The 19,055-nt window shown below is 41.1% G+C and overlaps 1 protein-coding gene across 1 annotated transcript in view; it reads right to left on the reverse strand.

Moving 5' to 3' along the window:
- The window catches only part of TBCD (tubulin folding cofactor D), a 125,228-nt gene that overhangs the window by 12,141 nt on the left and 94,032 nt on the right, over positions 1-19,055 (reverse strand). The window contains exons 28-35 of the mRNA XM_036394383.2: positions 16,090-16,208; positions 15,245-15,336; positions 14,231-14,371; positions 11,197-11,280; positions 9,712-9,870; positions 8,792-8,930; positions 1,888-2,009; positions 433-510 (exon numbers count right to left, since the gene is read on the reverse strand). Coding sequence (XP_036250276.1) covers positions 433-510; positions 1,888-2,009; positions 8,792-8,930; positions 9,712-9,870; positions 11,197-11,280; positions 14,231-14,371; positions 15,245-15,336; positions 16,090-16,208 — 934 coding nt within the window. The remainder of the gene's footprint in view (positions 1-432; positions 511-1,887; positions 2,010-8,791; positions 8,931-9,711; positions 9,871-11,196; positions 11,281-14,230; positions 14,372-15,244; positions 15,337-16,089; positions 16,209-19,055) is intronic.

The raw sequence follows: 19,055 nt of genomic DNA on the forward strand, positions 1-19,055 counted from the left end.
ATTAAGCAAAGCAGTGGGACTGGGGGAACCACAGCTTGTAGGCACAGAGGGCTCTGCAGCACCTCACAGGACACTGCCAGTGCTCAGGGCTCCCAGTACAGCAAGGAATGTGCTCCAGGGATTTAGGAAGCCGGGAAATGAAGAATGGATCTGATACTGGTCCAAGAATCCCAGGTGAAACATGCAAATTGCATTTGATTAATGTCCTGGCTGGCAAACAGGGAACAAGTAACAAACTTCTACACAGACAAGAGAGTCAAGGATTTTGCCAAGACCCTTTCAAGGCTGTTTGTCCCACTTGGGGAAAGTTAAGGCATTGCAATATAGGCTCACACTTGGAGCCCTGTGCACCCCCAGAGCGGCAGCCAGGGCAAGACTGAGGAGCTCTGATGCACAGTGGGAAATAAACCAAAGAGAATTCCAGCAACTTACTTCTCTTGCTCAGTGAACATATCAAAACAGCCATTTGCCAGCATCTGGTCCAGCATTGTCAGCAGAGGTACAGACACCCTGAGGAAAGAAAATGATTCAACAAGGTAAATACACTTCTTGGCATACAGATATATCCTATTTTTAATCAGAAGCAAGGAAGGAAACTTCCTACATACCTACACACAGGTAAATTAGAGCTCTGATTTACACAGGGGAGGGCTGCTCAGTACTTTGTGTGTGTTGGCTGAACGGGGACATTCCCTCCCAGCCAAAAAGAAAAAACATAATTAAAAACACCCCTGCTTTACATTTGTAGGGTCCTGAAAACACAACTGACAGTATTAGAAAATATTAATCTGTTTTCTAGAATATGAACAATGTATTCCACTAACTGTATCAGAAGTTACAGGACCAAATGAACCAACACTTGTCAGCTGGAATAACCATGGCCATGTTTTCAACAGTTGAGACAGGAAACAAAATAAAAATACAATAGGTATTATACATTAATATAAATAATAAAAATAATAATTAATATAAATAATATTATAATAATCAATATAAATTAGTATTTATACATTAAATATTTATATATATATTACATTTATTTATATCTATATTTATAGCTGTATTTATATTTTATATTTATATTTTATTTTATGTATTATTTATATATTATTTATATATGATATAAATAATATATTTATATATTTATACTTTATAATATTTATATATTATTTTATATATTATTTATTTTTATTTTATTTTATATTTAGTATTTTATTTATACAACAGAACAAGGGAGAATGGCTTCAAACTGCAAAAGAGCAGGTTTAGATGGGATATTGGGAAGAAATTCTTCCCTGTGAGGATGGGGAGGTCTGGCACAGATTGCCCAGAGAAGCTGTGGCTGCCCCATCCTCTGAAGTGTCCAAGACCAGGCTGGAAGGGGCTTGAAGCAACCTGGGCCAGTGGAAGGTGTCCATGAGCTTTGAGCCCCCTGCAACCCAAACCCTTCCACGATTTAAAAACTTGAATGTGCAAAATATTTTGCCAACACTCCTTGGTTTCGTATTTTACTACAGCTCCTGCTGTACCAAACAGCTCTGTTAAAGCAAATCCATGTGCCTTGGGCATCCACTGGATGTGCCACAGGAAGGGAAAAAGGGAGGGGAAAGGGAAGGGAAAAGGGAAGGGAAAAGGGAAGGGAAAAGGGAAGGGAAAAGGGAAGGGAAAAGGGAAGGGAAAGGGAAGGGAAGGGAAGGGAAGGGAAGGGAAGGGAAGGGAAGGGAAGGGAAGGGAAGGGAAGGGAAGGGAAGGGAAGGGAAGGGAAGGGAAGGGAAGGGAAGGGAAGGGAAGGGAAGGGAAGGGAAGGGAAGGGAAGGGAAGGGAAGGGAAGGGAAGGGAAGGGAAGGAAGAAGGGTTAAAGGGAAAACAGCCAAGGATGAGCATTACCGGTCATTCCTCAGGTTGTCCTCAAAGACCTTCAGCAGCGTCTCACAAAAACTCCCCAAGGCACTGGGGTCACTCTGGATCTTCTTCATGTGGTCAAACAGGCTCTGGGCAGAGTATCTGAGCTGCAACACGAGGAACCTCCAGTGAAGGACTGGAAAAAGCCAGTGCCCAACAACAGGGGCTGCAGGACTGCCCTGGGACACCCCTCCAGCAGCACCAAAACCCAACAGGCCACGGCTCTCTCACCTGCACTAACCCACTTCCAAGGAAACTTGGGGGTTTTGGTGTTTTCCTTTTTAAGCTGGCAAACTTTTGGAATTTTCTCCTTTTTAAGCTGGCAAACTTTTGGGATTTTCTCCTTTTTAAGCTGGCAAACTTTTGGGGTTTTTTCCTTTTTAACCTGGCAAACTTTTGGGTTTTTCTCCTTTTTAAGTTGGCAAACTTTTGGGGTTTTTTTGCTTCTTAAGCTAGCAAACTTTTGGGTTTTTTCCCTTTTTAAGATGGCAAACTTTTCCTTGGCAAATCTAAGTTGGCCACTTTTGGGTGTTTTTTCCTTTTTAAGTTGGCAAACTTTTGGGTTTTTTTCCCTTTTTAAGCTGGCAAACTTTTGGGTTTTTTCCCTTTTTAAGCTGGCAAACTTTTGGGGTTTTTTTCCCTTTTTAAGCTGGCAAACTTTTGGGTGTTTTTTCCTTTTTAAGTTGGCAAACTTTTGGGTTTTTCTCCTTTTTAAGTTGGCCAACTCCCTCCCAGAGCTGCTGTGGAAGGGAAGCAGGCACAGCCCTCTGGGAATCCTCTTCTCCTCAGCCTGACCATTTTATCAAGGAAAGAAAATAAAATATTGGACGAGGATGAGAAACGTCACAAGTGTCTTCCCAAAAGCAAATGAGCGGAATCTATATTTAAACATTTTATCTAACAAAACTCATATCAGTAACATTTATGAGTGCATCAGTACCCAAGAATAAGAAACAATTCAGCCTTGGCTCAAAGCTCTGAACTATTTTCCCAAAGCTTCAGCCTGCAAACAGCACAGGCACAACCTTCCCACTTTGTTCTGTACTGAAACATCCTGGGCAGTGCAGGAGCAGAAATATTTCTTTAAAAAGGTCGAGCAATTTGGAGAAATTATTCAGTTATTCTGAGTTTCAGAATGACAGCCAAATCTCAATAAAATCTGTGCAAGGCAGCTACACTGAACTGAACCCAGTGTGGTTCTTTCACACTCCAAAAGCAGCACTGGTGTGTGCCCCAGTGTGCCCAGTATAAACTGGGTCCTGACACTGAAAGGGCTTCACAGGATATACAATTGTAAGAGAGATTTCCTGAAAATTCAAAACCTGCTTAATTGTTATATACAACCCTTTAAAACAATCTGTGCATTTAAGACTATTATAAATAAATTATAAATATTTTATCTTTACACCTTCCAAGAGCAGAGATCAACAACAAGCAGAGAAAATGCCATCTTACAAAAAAATCTTAGGTGTTGTCATTTTCTCTCCTATTTCTTTTGTGTCTTAAACCACCTCAGAGATCTCTCACCAATTTTTTTGAGGAAGTTGAATGACTCAGTGCTTTCTCTGCAGATCCAAATGACTTGAAAAGGCAAGAAAGGGCATGGAAGTAAAGGGCAACAAGCACAGCTCCAGGTGAGGTGCCCCAGAGCTGTGCCAAACCAAGGCAGAGCAGCAGAATATCAGAAACACTGGAGAATGAGGACAGCACAAGCAATTAAACAATACAAAAATACAGGTGTGGACAATCCATCATGTAACTGCTTGGGAGACTGAAAAAATGGGGCATTTTCCCAGTACTGGCAGAATCTCCAGCATTACAACATGACATGAGCAGGTTAAATCCTTATTTCCTCCTCAGGAGAGCTGCTTCTGTCCCAGCCTCAGTATCTGAGCTGTAATCTTAACTGCTCCTGAGTATTTGCAGAGGAGAATATTTCCAAATGTCTTCCTCATCTATGCAGAACACAAATTCACACTGCATCAAACATGTGACATTTACCTTTCCCTGGGGTTCCACAAGGACTGGGAGAGGAAATTAGGAGGTTAATGGGCTGGAACTGGGACAACTTTGGATACAAATTTAAGAGGAGGCCTGAGAATGACCTTGATCTTATGAAAGAGCAAAGCCAGGGTTTGCCAAGGTGTGACTGCCCCGACACTGAGGGCAAGAGCAGATCCTGCAGGGCCAGGAGATGAACAGAGCAGAGAACTGAGCTCAAAGGCACCCTGCACCTGGTGACACTGATACCTCAGGTTTTGGCTTTTCTATTTTTCACATTCTGTGCTGCTTTAGTGTGTGGGTCTGGGCTTCTTATTAGGGGATGAGCTCTCTGCACAGAGTAGGGAAATAAACAATTCCTGCTCCAGCTGGGGACCAAGGACAAATGATCCAAATCTCAGCCAAGAGCACAAACCCCGTGGGCTGGAGAGAGAAAAACAAGGATGGGACTGGATGGGCTAAAGCTGGAATGGGACAATGAACTGCAAGATGCAAATGGAGCAGAACTGATCCCAGGGAGAGACCCCGTGTCCATCTTGGGACCATTTTGGTTCATCTTGGGTGCAGCCCTGGCTGGGCTCTTGTGCTGCCCAAGGTGGATCCATGGAGGAGATCCTTTGAATGAATCCCTGCTTTATTCTGTGACTCTGCCCAGCCTCTGCTCCAGCTCAGCCTGCACAAGGCATCAAGAGAACTCAAGCCCTGAAGGTTCAACCTCCAGAACCAGGGCACAGGGAGGGGCAAGAGCAGCTCCAGCTCCAGCTCCTGCAGCTCTGGGCAGGTCCCTGGTGTGGTTCTACACAAACCTTCACCAAACTGGTCCCAGCCAGCTTTGCAGAACAAAGCTGCAGCACTTGTAAAACCAGCTTTGAGGACTGATACGGTGAAAAAGAATCAGCTGAAGCTAATTCCAGTTTGTAACAGAGCATCTGTTACATCCAAAATCTCAGCTACACATGAGTGATTAAGACACCTGATCCACATCAGGGCTCTGGTTTGTACTTTCAGCAGTGATGCCTTACATGAAGCAGGAATATCATAATTCACATTATTTTTCTCTGGAAGAAAAGAATGCCTGGAATTATTCTCAAGTGTATTTTGCTCAAGAACTCTCAACGAAGAAAAGAGGATTTTGGGCCTTTTTCTTCCACCAAATATGCATTGATTTGCATACAATTTGTCCCAGTAACCAGATGTTTTAGAATATAATCTACTAATATCCCAATATTTTTGTTTGTGAGATCTACACAGTAACACAGCTTTGGTACTGCCTGGGAGGAACTTTAAGAGTTCAGAATATGTTGTTCTTTTTTTCTGAAGGCTTTACTTACAATTTCTATACCACTTTAAAATGCAATTTTCATTCTTTAGGGGGAAAGGGAATCACAGGACATTCTGTGCTTAAACAAAATTTAGAATGTAATGTAGTTCAACAGTAATGAAATTATATCAAAATTATATCCTGGCTCCTCCTGCAACTGCAGGGTTTGTGCACTGGAGAAAGACCAGCATTGTACATCTGATCTCCACAGACTGAGGGGTTTTATGCAGCCATAAGAAATATGCATCACTGTGGGCCAGATGTATAATTAGGAGATTCTTTTACACAGAGAAAGTGCCCTTTGAACCATGGTGATGGAGCAGAGTGCCAAATCCCACAGGGAATGACATCTTCTGTTTTTCCAGATTACTTCCAAGGCTTGAGCTACAATTCTTCCAGCAGCCCCACTGCCACCACAACACTTCAGAGACCCCACATGGCTCATTCCAGAAAATCTCTTTAAAAAGCCAAACAAAGAACTACTCTTGCTAAATATACTGCAGAGCAATTTTAGCTGCAGCCAAACTGCCCCTGACCACGGAGTTACAACAGAGCCTTTCTCCTGTGGATTCCCTGGGATGACTAAAAGACAAACTGACATTTGAACTCAGATTGTCCTGCAGGATATGCAAGAATCTTCTTTCTGACTTCCATGTCCACGTGTCTATGTGCACAGATATTTTTGAAGTGAGAGGGAAGAGAGTCACAAGAATACACCCATCACTGCAAGAACACATATTCCAATAATCTTTTTCCCCCATCCACAATTTTAAAAAGCTGCGTCTTTCATATGCATTTAATAGGATCATTCTTAAAATTGTCTATCAATGTTTTAAATCAGTCTCTGGATATTGAGCAAAGAATGCTACAGATTTTGACAGAGTAGTTTGAATACCAGTCATTGTAAAACACATCAATTCTAATTTCTATATCACATTTTAGATATTAAAAGTAATTCACCACACACATACACTCCCAAGTGTAAGTGCCCAACCTTGCCTTTCTAGCTGACTCAAGAGAGAATTAGCTCATCTTCTTTCTAAAGCCCTGGGGAATAATTTAGCCTTTATGTTAAAGAAAACTGGAGGGTCACAGAAAAGTGAACATTTCACAATCACAGTTTGAGAACACTGCAGAAGGTTTCCCTTAACACACTGTCAGATGGTAACAAGGGAAGGGAGCTGCATGTAACTGAACTGTTCCAACTTTTCATAACTAAATGCAACCAGGAGTTTAAAAAAAAAATTAAAATATTGAATAAGAATTTTCCTCTGACCCCAGCTAGCAGCCAAAATGTCTGTTTCTCCAAAACTTTCCTCCTTTTTTTACTTAGACAAATAACTTTGGTTTTGGTGGAGCCTCCTATAATTAACTGTGCTTGACTGAAAGCTGAATTTCATGTGCATGTTTGCTATTAAAGAAATCTGTTAAGAGTTACATTGTCTATCTGATAATTACTGTCACAAACCAACACACACATGTTTCCAAAGTTCTAAAATAGCCCTTGCCATATAATTAGTTGCCATTTTAGAAACATCCAAATGCTCAGAATTGGTTTAAACACAAGAGACTTCACAGACACTGAATTCCCTGCTCCAGGGAGCCCAAAGGCTCAGAGACATCTCTTGATCCCAAGAGCAGAACCCACAGCACCAGGCAAAAATAAAAATCTCTTGGGCAAGTTGTGGCTGAGCAGGGGAAGGCATGGGAGACAAGCTCCAGGTGATTTTAACTCCTTCTTGCTGTGACCCAGCAGGAGCTGCTCCCCCCTTCACAAAATTCTGTTTCCCAGCACTTTTCTACTGGTTTTCTTAATTTGAGATGGAAATCTTAATTAGAAACACTCTTAACCACTGTTGGGGTGTTGACTCGCAGCCTCCTCCTCCTCTTGTTACAGGCCCACTGGGATTTAAAGGCTTAACTGACAGTCCAAAATATTCTGTTACTGCCTGATATTCCTCTGTGGTGTCATATTGAACCATGTCCTTACCCCCAAAATTGTCTTTATATTTTACATCTTTGGCTACAACAAATCAAAAAACATTATAAGCCAAATATCTGGAAACCAAGAATTCTGAAACTACCAGTGCAAGTTGTAATAAAAGGACAGAAGGATACACTAAAATTAAAAGAAAGTAGGGAAAAATTTGGCAGCAGAGCAGACTGCCAAAGTCAGTGATAAAGAGGTTGTTCATGCCAGAAGAATGAAATAAGGATTGCAAAGCTCAGAGGATTTAGACAGACATCTGAATGATATTTCTTTGTAATGGAACTTCTGACATCTCACTAGTATTTTAGTAGAAAAGGTATAAAAAATAATTAAGAAAAGAAACCTGTGCATACTGTTAACACCTACTGACCACTACCAGTTACCACCTTGCATCAGGTGACAAAGGAACTGGTTTTCACCTCACTGGGGAGAGCAATCCCCTTGCACTGAGCTGAGGGGCTCTGCTCCTGATCCCAGCTGGGACAGTCAGCACAGGGCTGGGATTTGTGGGCCTGGAACTTTCAGGTCCTGTCCAGGAGAGGACAAACAAAGCTCCCTCACTCCTTGTTCCCTGCACACTCAGCTGTTGGAGCTCTGGATGCTGAGAATTTTACACTTTCTGTGCTGACAGACTCTGACTCCCAGGAGAGCACTGCATTTGACCTGAGGCCTTGGAGAAGGCTTCCTTGTTCTTCTTCATGGGTTTGGGTGGTATTTTGTAATTGGACAGAAAAGTCTGCATTGTGGACTTTGAGTGATCAGTTATTGTCTTAAAAGTGAAAATCATTTAGGTGTCATTTCTTAACTGGATAGTTTAGCCTTAAAAGACCTTGCAACAAGTGATAGTTATCCATTTTTGTGCCTTGCTAATGAAAGACTGCAGAACTGCAGTAAAAAATCAGCTAAGCCTGAACATGAACTATTGTCTCAAGTGCCTTCAACCCAACCCTGACAGAGGCAGAAAAAAGAAGCCGAAAACCAGCAGAGAGCAAGTGAAGAGAATGACACTTTAAAAGGAAAGCCAAGAAGGGCACTGGGTGTGCAAGCAGTGGTCTCCCATCACCAGTGACTCAACAGCTGATCCAAGGACAGACCTGTCCCAGGAAAGGCCAGCACACCCTGCCAGCAGCGATGATGCTGGTGATCAGCAGCCTCACAGACAGAGCTGACAGACTCTGACTCCCAGGAGAGCACTGGATTTGACCTGAGGCCCTGGAGAAGGCTTCCTTGTTCTTGGGTGGTATTTTGTAATTGGAGAGAAAAGTCCTCATTGTGGACATTGAGCAATTAGTTTTTGGGTTAAAAGTGAGAATAATTTAGGTGTCATTTCTTAATTGGACAGTTTAGCCTTAAGAGACCTTGCAACAAGTGACAGTTATCCATTTTTGTGCCTTGTTAATGAACTGCAGTAAAAATCACCTAAGCCTGAGCATGAACTATTGTCTCAAGTGCCTCCAACCCCGACCTCGACAGAGGCAGAAAAAAGAAGCCGAAAGCCAGCAGAGAGCAAGTGAAGAGAATGACACATAAAAGGGAAGCCAAGAAGGGCACTGGGTGTGCAGGCAGAGGTGTCTCACCGTGGTCTCTGTGAGCCCCCCCACGGACACAGAGAGCCCCAGCAGCACGTGGTACTGGTAGGCTGGCAGCCCCAGCAGCTGCGTGATCCGAGGGAACGCTTCCGACGCCGCGTTCCAGTTCAGCGTCTCCTTCTCCCACCTGGAAGGGGAAGGGAAAGAATCATCCTGGGTGGGTGCACTGCTTTTCTCCTCCCCACATTGCTCCTCCACACCAGGGAGGAAGGTGTGTGAATTACCTAAGTGTCAAATCAAAGATTGGTCTTTGAGCACATTGGGTAAATACAAATCAAAGCTTCAGCCACTGCCAGTGAAGTGCAGGAATCTCCAAATCCTTGTTCTGATCCAGGGAAGATCTGAACTGCACTTTCCTTCCCCCAGGCACTTCTGCCTACATTCACAAAACAAGTTTCTTTCTGCAGTTTCATTCTGTGCTCTCTCCCACCACCAGCTACTCAAGGACAGACCTGTCCCAGGAAAGGCCAGCACACCCTGCCAGCACTGATGATGCTGGTGATCAGCAGCCTCACAGACAGAGCAGAGGATCCCAGCAGGCTGAGGATCCCCCAAACACAGAGCTGGATGTTCCTCACACCCACCAGGTATCATAATCACCACTCAGGAATGAGTTTCTCTCACTCTTGCTTTAACTAGAAAGTCCATCCTGGAAAACTACTGGAACTAGAGCTTGGTTAAAACAATACAACTCATTAAAAACTATCATTATGACCAATGTTTTCCAGTTCAGGAAAAAAATATGTTCATGCATATTCATAGGGCAATTTAGTGAAATCCTGACAACACCAAATATTCCTCCATGCACATACTGGCCATAAAAATTACATCAGGTTGCTTGCTTTAGGTGAAACTGTATGCATTTATCTTTTACTTTCATTGGTTTAGGACATTTTTCAATACCTTACCTTGGAAATATCCTCTCTAGCTCTTCTCTGTGAGGGATGTGTGGAACTGGAGGATGGTCAAAGTGCAAAAGAGTAAGGAACACAGATCCTGCATGAGCTCGGAATTTATCTATTTTTTCAGCTGACTGTTGAGCCAACCAGCACATAATCTGCTTGCAGCTATAAAGAAGAAAACAATTAATCAGAAAATTTAGGCAGTAGAATGTGTATTTAGATTTAAATGGTTTCAATTAAATGAATAAGAATGATCCTGCTAGGAAAGTATTCTGGTTTAACTCTTCAGAATGAACACACAAGTGATTTAGGACACCCAGATGGTGATAGAATCACGAGGCTTTATCTTCCACAGATCAATCAACCAAAAACCAGCATGACATTAATATTACAGAATATTTTATCCACTTTTTACACATACTGCCCCACCCTTCACCCAAAAAGATAACAAAGTGATTGATGGCCTGGCTGAACTGCTACATTTCAGATGGAAATAGAGCAGAACTTTGAGAAAAGCACATTTTGAAGTAGAAAACTGTCCATATAACAGAGGACAAGGTCTCTCCTCCATCTCATATATCCCAAGTAAATCACTTCAATTCTGGCTAGTTTTTAACAACATCTTATTTGGTTTATGCTCACAACTAAACTCACATCTACAAAATTGTGTCCCATAAGGCCCTTAACCCTTCAGAAAGGGCCACTAATGACAGTAAAACCAGCTACAATTCCTTCAGTTACACCAAGGCCCAGAATATTTCCAAAATGGGATCCAGCTGGCAGGAATGCTTTTCTCAGTTCCATGTGGATAATCTGTGAATAAACAGCTGAACAGGAGGAAGCCTCTGAAAATGGGCACTAGTGAGCAGTGTGTTCTTAGAGAAACCAGTATTTTCCTTCTAGGTGTCCTTCAGCATTTGGGGGTTTTTAATTAAATCCCAAACCATGTATATGTTCACCTAATCATTGGCCTACTCTGTGTACAAATCAATACCATGATTAGGAAAGTTTTACTGCAGCTCAAGCTATGTTTTAAAAATGGTACTTTATTATTAATTCTTTTATTATTAGGAGCACCATATCATAAAATTAAAAATCAGGAGCTCAGTGTAAATTCTTTTTCTTTATTTCCTTACTAATGATTCTGCAAAGAAACGAATCCAAGCTCATTCTCACATCTGATCACATTCCAAATTAATGATGTGACACTCTGGATAAGCAGATTTGCTTTCTGTTTCAGTGAGCACTTTTGGGAAGCACCACAGAGGGGGCAGGTTTAGCCCAAATCCCACAGCTGTGCTGCATTTCCAAGGTGGGATTGCCACCCAGGCTCTCCCAACAAGGTTTTCCCAGATGTAACATCTCCCCATCTGCAGGGGCTGGATGCACTTGTGTCAAAGCTCTGTCCCACTCAGTAAAGGAGGAGCACAGAGTGTCCTGCAGGGCTGGGTGCAGCTCCAGGAGACAAACACAGAGCAGAACACGACGTACATGCTGGCATTGATCAGCTCTGCCTCGTTCTGCACCAGCAGCAGGGTCACCTCCATCAGGCTGGTCATGGCGGCCTCACGCACCCTGTGGGGACACAGGCAGATCAGAGCAGCCTCAGCAGCACTCATTTCAATAAACACACCTTCCATTCCCTCAGCTGGGTGAAGACACCAGCACAAAGTCCCAAGAACAAAAGCAACGACCTCTGAGAGCATCTCCCATACTTTGGGAGGACAAGGAGTGTCCCCCCAGTCCCATTCTGTGAAACAAAACTCACTGAGGGTCCAACATTCATCCCTGCCTCACCAGCCTGGTTTTCATTCCAGCCAGATGCCACCAGGCTTATTCTTTATTTTAAGAAGGTTAAAACTGATAATGATTAGTAATGTTTCATGTGCAAGTAGATGTATTTAAACTTAAGTGCTCTGTCTGCTTGAAATTATTTTCTGAAAAGGCCAACTCACACTTTGACAGTCAGATGTTGAACACTGTCACGTTCTTGTAAATTTTCAAGCTTAATATTTCCAACATTAAAAACAAGTTGTGACTCAGAGTGGCTTAAATCTCTATGCTAAGCAATAATTAATTTCATGAAAATTTTGACCAAAGTAACACTAAATTGGGCTTGAAGTGAGTCTTGTCTAGATAATGATCTTCTCCCTTCAAAATGTCTAAATATAATTTTTTAAAAAGTGTAATTTTAATTTAAAAATCATCAATATGGCTGTTTTAAACCATGTCTTGTCAATCCATGGGTTTTTAAAAAACTGAAGACAAGGCAATACTTCAGTGGGTGACATGACCCTGCACAAGACCAGGCCCAGCACGTTCACCACATTGCTAACTCAGAGTAATGTCATCCTTTCTCAGTAATAATTTTTTTAAAAAGGATAAAAAACTATTTGAAAAGACCCAGCAGCCTTCTATGAGAAGAAATACTCCTCTTGCTGGTTTCCAAAACAACTTGAAAATAGTTGCAGGTGCAATCTAAAACTGGGTGGGACATTTGTTATAATGGTAAAAAAGGTAAATTACATCATTTTTTCCAAAGCAGCTTAAAACAAGTCTGGCAGTCTTTCATCAAGGTTATGTTTTACTAGTTTTTTGTATCATATCTGACTTAGATATTCATGTCTACCTCCTGTAGACAGATCAGACATGTCCCAGCAAACAATCTGTCAAAAGGAAGGTAAAGTTTGCATATGCAGAGTAAAGTTGGTGAAACTTTCCCACGACTCTATGAAAGAAAGACAAAAATTACACAAAAAAGACAAAGTCTCTCCAGAGAAACAGCATTTCTCTCCATATCTTTCCATCTTATTCCCTGGTTTAGAAGAAACAGAATGAGAAAGCACTGATCTTAGAGAGGCCACAGAACCTTCAGCAGCCAAGAGTTTGCCATGAGAAAGGATCCCCCTTCCCCCTCTGATTTACGTGTTTCTTAACTTGATTGTGGCTGGAATTGCCCAAAGAAGTTCAAAAAAAAAAAAAGTATCTGGTGCTCAAAGCACTTTTGAATCTGAACACAAATCTCTGTACACACAAATCTCTGTACCCTGAGATAATCCATGCAGTGCCCAGACAGGTCAAATACATGCATTTTACCACTTCCTTACCATACAAAAGCACCATCATCTATCATCCACAGCTAAAAACAAGACTGATTCTTCATATCTAAAATAATCAGCCAAGGCTGATTCTTCATCTCTAAAAGCAACATATACCTGCACGTTTCAAATTAAAATTATGGATTCAGACAATAAAATGAAGTGGCCTTTTCAAAACCAGCATTTTACTCAAAATCAACTGCTAATAAATAAAAGACAATTAAAATTACTCTATCACATTTATTTACAGAGTTCATGGCTTCTCTCTACTGGGTGTTACTGCCCTGAGGCTTCCACACAGCATCAAAAGTATTTTAAATCTGCAGATACTGGACTTGTTCCTGAATTAGGATAATTTAATGTTTTTTATTAACAAGTCCTACTTCAGGCTGGGCATGTTTTGCTCATAAACAGGTGCAGAAAAGCATCCTGACAGGAGAATGTTTGGTTTGTAAGACCCATATTCCTGTGCTGTGTAATTCTACAGGATGGCATGAATAACATGAACTCTTCATGATCTCTCTCATTCAAAGCTCAGGAACTTCCAATCAGTAAATGCTGACACATCCCCAGTTAGAGCTTTGGAAATGAAACACAAACCCAAAGAAGGACACGAGCCTCTACAGTCAGGAATTTTGAAATTTGAAATCTGCCTTTCCAGATCACTGTCACTGAAGGAATACAGAGCATTCAGAGGAATGCAATGTCACACACTGAATCTTCTTTGTATATTAGGGGGACCTTGAAGACTGAGGAATGCCATGAAAATAAGGCTGCTATAGACTTAGTATTACTAAGATCTTATTAATTTTATTAAGTTTACTAATTTTATTAATCTACCTCTGCTACAGATTTCCCATCAGCAGACATATTCCTATAGATTTATGATTTATTCTTGCAGTTCCATATCTGAAATCATTGAAACCCTACACTTACAAAAGATTTGGTGATGCTGCAGCACAATTGAGAGTTTTTATCCCTCTCAACATGTTATGCAGCTGCTCCCTCTCCTGGCAAAAAATCCCCACAACAGCAACGTGCAGCAGGAGAGATCAGGCAGGACCAAATGTGTTGTTTCAAATAAAGAGAAATAATGCTTTAAATCCCTGTTTTGCAACTGAATACATTCCTGGTATTTACTAAGAAGAACTAATGCCACCCACAGAACCAGAAAAAGGTCTAAATTCAGTTTTGAACATATCAATCCCCATATTCCAAATTTTTGAGCAAGGACAACCAAAACTTGTCAGGCTTCACCTTTCACTTTCCACTTCTCTTCCTCTTGTGCATTCCTAATTCCTGCCTAGGCTCAAATCTCCAAAATCTCAAATCTCCAAAAGCTTGGAGCTCTTGTTTCTACGAGGTTTTAAAAACACATCAGCTTTTCATTGGACACCAAAGCTGGCCTGGATTTGCCCCCACCTTACCATCCTCCAACGTCGCCGCGGCTGTCGGTGGTGTAGTCGGTGACGCCGGTGAGCAGCGTGGCATAAATCTGATCAACGTTAGCCCTGCACACAAACTCCTGCTGGGATCCATCTCCCTTCACACCCACTGTCTGGCAAACCCTTCAAAATAAAGAGGAAAAGAAGGGATGGGAGGCAATTGAGAGCAAGCTTTGTTATGTTGGTTAATAAAATTGCGAACAGCTGTGATGTCCATTAGAGATGGAATGAGGAATCTTTCTGTGCTGAATTTGACATCAGGAGCTCTGAGCAGTGTTTGGGTTCAAAGGAACACTGGAAAAGTTAAGATCTCAGCAGGGAATTAGGTTGCTTTACTTCCTTTACCTGTTTTTTCACATTAAACTCTCCTATAAAATGTAGAGGAAATCAAAGTACTCCAGAAAAGCTTTCAGATCTATAACACTACAAAAATGAACTTGCTTCAGTATCTGTCAGTCCCTGAACTCTCCTTAAAACGAAGTCACCAAGAAGTGCAAATGGCCACCACAATGTGCATTGAACCTGATATTAAACTTCTTTATCTTGAAGACACAGGGTTTTTAGCAGTGTAACAGTTTCAGAGCATAAAATATTAATGTACACTATTAACTGCACTGTGACATTCAACATAGAAAATATTGCTTTAAATAAAAGGCACAATTTCTTTAAATCAATTCAATCTTTTTAAGATTGTGGAAAAACCTATATTCTTCCTCCTCAGTAAAGCTCATTAAATTGCAGCCCATGAGAAAGGTAAACACTAAAATACACTCTAGGTAGTCAGTTAACTGATAAAAACCTGACAGCACTATCAGAGCTGAAGTCCAGAGTCAGGTGTGTGGTAATTACCTGAATTAAAAATAAACTGAGTAATGCATATGCAGTCAAGATGTGTGTAAGAGATTTTAAGACTCATGCTCCCAGCTCCCAGCAGAATGGAGAAAGCTTCTACAGAAAGATTTAAAATTAAGACACAAGCAGGGGTGAGAAACATACTTTGCAATTGCTATTAAGGCATCTCTCCTGGCTTCAGCAAAGCTCACATCTTCAGGGGAAATTATTGTAACTTTTTTTAGACCTTCCAAAACCTGAAAAAACACAAAGATTGAGATATATAAACCCAAAGAATCTTTTACTATATTAAATTTAGATATCATAGTAAAATGAGTTCAATCCTGTATGAAGAACCAAGCAGGCAGCAGAGTTTGGATTGTCACCAGGAGAGGCCTGTAAGCTTTAACACAACATCATCAGAATATAACTCAGAAATTCATATGCATTTCTATCAGTTCTTCTTGTTTATGGGAACAATATATCTAAAAAATGTGAACAACAGGCTAAGTTTGCATCCTGTCTGGGGCAGGGTAACCTTATGGAAATACCATTTCTATGGTAGAATTGTGCCTAAGGGCAAAAAGGCCTCTGCTCTCTGCTGCAGCTTTTCAGATCCCCAAGGCACTTAGGCACAAGTTTCTACTAAAAGCTAAGATCTATATTCTAAATCTACATTTCTATTTCACTTTGTGGCTTCTCATATCTCAGTTTCTCCAGGGGTTTCAGTTCAATCCCTGTAGTAAATCTCTCTTGCCCTCTCTCTTCTCTCCTCCCTTGCACCAGTATCCCATAGCAAAGGGTTCATTCAGCCTCTGGCTTTCCATTAACACCACTAAAGCAGGACTAAACATTAATTATCAGAAACTATGGCAAACTCAACTCATGATGATTTTCTGTGCATTAGCATTCGAACCCCTTTGACAAAGACCTTTAATTATGATCATTATTATTAATTTGATTACTGTCACAGGTTTCACTCATTCACTCCAATGATCCTGTTTTCTCACCTGCTGGAGCCTGCCCTTCAGCAGAAATCTTGGAAGGGCCCCAAGAGCTCGTGAAAAGCCACAACGAATCATTTCCTCTGTGTTTTGTAGTTCTGAAACGTACTGTGTCACCAGCTCATCTGGAAAAAATACAATTGCAGAGTGAAAAGCAAGCACCACATCATTAGAATTTCATATTTGGCCAAGGAAAGAACATAAGGAAAATATCCCCTGAACAAAGCAGCTGGAACATTTTGTAATTTGCTAAACTAAAATGTTGAGTATCTTAATTTTCTACAGGAAAAGGATAAAAATTTTAAGATGTTCACTTTTACATGAATTAATACATATTTTCTGTCTAAAAATCTGACTTTGTATTTATACTAAGCCTATTACTTCAGAGAGAGAAAAGACAAACTTCTCAAAGAGTTATCAAGTTTTAGACATCCAACTAATAAGTATAAGCACAAATTTCTGGCTAAGCACAGGGGAGCAAGTTCTTTTTATATTTATAGGTCTCCATTTTCTATCATTGGGTGAGTGTTCTGTGTTAGGCAGGAGATCCCCAGGTTTGTAAATACCAGTTATTTTAACAGTTTTCCCTCAGAAAACTCCTGATTGGAGTCCTGCTTTAGCACACACACAGATCATAACTAAACAGTGAGATAATTTCAGATCATGTTTCATAAATGAAGTTGGGTGTTTTGGAGGAGAAAGCTCAGGAGGAAATTTTCCATTTGGTTCTGTGTGCTGGCACAGGACACAGTGGGGACAGTGACCCTACAAACAGCAGCAGAGTCAAAAGGCAAAAGAATAAACACAGAATAAACCCAGCTGGGCATGGAAAAAGGAGCCTCAGCAAACATGTAAAATTATATCAAGGAGAAAATGAGGGTGTATGGAAAAATAAAAATAGGAAAATTCAGGAACAGGTTCACATTGCTGCTGCAGCCTTTATCTCAGACTTACAGCCAATACTTCCTTTACCCAATTTTGCACATTAAACTCTCCTGTAAAATGCAGAGAAAACCAAAGCACTCCAGAAAAGCTTCTCCAAGCCAGCTGCAATAAACACAGCTCTGATTCAGACAGGAGCAAGGTGGTCTCATAAATCCCCTTACTGCACAGACACTTTTTAATCCTCCAAGAAGAAGAACCAGAGATTCTGGGAAGATTACATAATTGTGCCAGTGCTTACTGTAATCTAAGGTTTGAATGGTTGAGCAATATTTGCTAGAGGAAGAAAGAAGAGTTGCCATAAGAAACTCCCCATTCATCATAATTCCTGACTGGTTTTTTAAACCCCAATGCAAAGGACAGGCCCCAGCTTGTCCCTCCCATCAGCAGCCCAGCTCCCTGGCCAGAGGTGAGCAACACCTCCAGATAAGCACATTTATTTCAGACTCTCCAAACCACCAGGGTGTTAGGAGTCCTGAGGCCAGAGGAAGATGCAGTGTTTGCTGTGACAGCGAGATCTTGGACAGTGAGGCTGTGACAGTCTCCACTCTGAGTGATGCAAATTTAAAATTGACATTTTAGCCAAATGACACAGCAATGAGACAAAACCAGCTCTTTACTTATAACCACTCAGTAATTATGGTGGAAAGTGTAATGCAAATGTTAATATTCTTCTCAGAGCCTTCAGCTTCATAAACCAACAGGGCCTATGAAGTGTCTGCAATATTAATTCCACACAACCCACCCTGAAGGATATTAAAAGAGAAAGTCAGCAAAACCAAACCAGAACACTCTAAGACAGGAAAACACTAAGAGAAGGTCCAAACAAACAGAGGGAAAGTAGTGATTCAATAAAACTGCAGCCTTATAAGGACAGATTCAGAATGTCAATCTGCTAAAGCACCCTTGATTGGGGTTTTCATTTTAACCATCAAGCCACACTGAAACTCTGGTTCAATTTTACCAAAAGTTTTTGGTTTTTTCCCCTAATGCCCTTGGTCATGTCCAGACCTGCTTTAACTGACTTATCTAAGGCACCTGCACTGTGCTGAATGTCTCCTGCTGCATCTTCCACATCCATCACACACTCTGGGAGGACTTTTACTACTGGATTTAAATCCCACAACAGACAGGCATGAAATTTGTAAGTTTTATGGGTACAGAGAAAATAAACTGGTTTTTTGTTGTTTTTTGAAAGATGTTTGCATGTGTAATGCCACTTCTGTTATCATGTGTGGAGCAGGGTCCAGTGCAGCCAAGGCCAAATAAAAGGGTACTCAAGATAGAGCTGACCAGAGAGTTTTCTAGAACAGAAAAATTGTCAATTCACAATTCTACTTCAGAAAATCCCATGAGAAATTTTATCTGTATGTACAAATTTGAACCTAACTGTGTCCCTAGACCATCACAGCCACACTGCCATGGTCCCTCCAAGCACAAGGCAGATGAAAAGTAAACCTCAAATCCAGGAAAAAAAATATGAGGATTCTAAATGAATAAAGCAACAACATCTGCAGCCTGTACTTCCAGTAGATCCCTTCTCCTTCCTGACTTGGGCACCTGCCTGAGTTTTCCAGTTTCCACTTTTACAGAAACTTGAAACTTCATCCTTACATAAAATTTGCCCTGTCACCTTTTCAACTCGTTTTTAGTTTATTTGCTTTGACTCAGCATTGCCTCCTCCTGCCCAGCACATTCTGGTTTTACACATGAACCTTTCCTGAGCTTGTGGGGATTTTATCTGCCTTGGGACCAGATCACATCTTCCCATGCTGCCCACAAAGCATCTGGCAGGCAGGGCCAAACTCCAGCAGGCAATTCTGGAGTTTGGAGGGGGGTTTTGTTGTTTTTTTTTGTCTGTTTGTTGTTTTGTTTTGGTTTGGGGTGTTCTTTTTGACAAAAATGTAAAGATTTAGCACTACATAAAGTATTTTCAAATCAGGATAGGCTGCTTTTATAGTTCAGCCCTAATGTCTTTGGGGCATGGAAAATACATATATGCTCAATATCAACATCATTTTGGGAACATC

Source organism: Molothrus ater, chromosome 19, assembly GCF_012460135.2.
Source record: "Molothrus ater isolate BHLD 08-10-18 breed brown headed cowbird chromosome 19, BPBGC_Mater_1.1, whole genome shotgun sequence".
NCBI classification, from domain to species: domain Eukaryota; kingdom Metazoa; phylum Chordata; class Aves; order Passeriformes; family Icteridae; genus Molothrus; species Molothrus ater.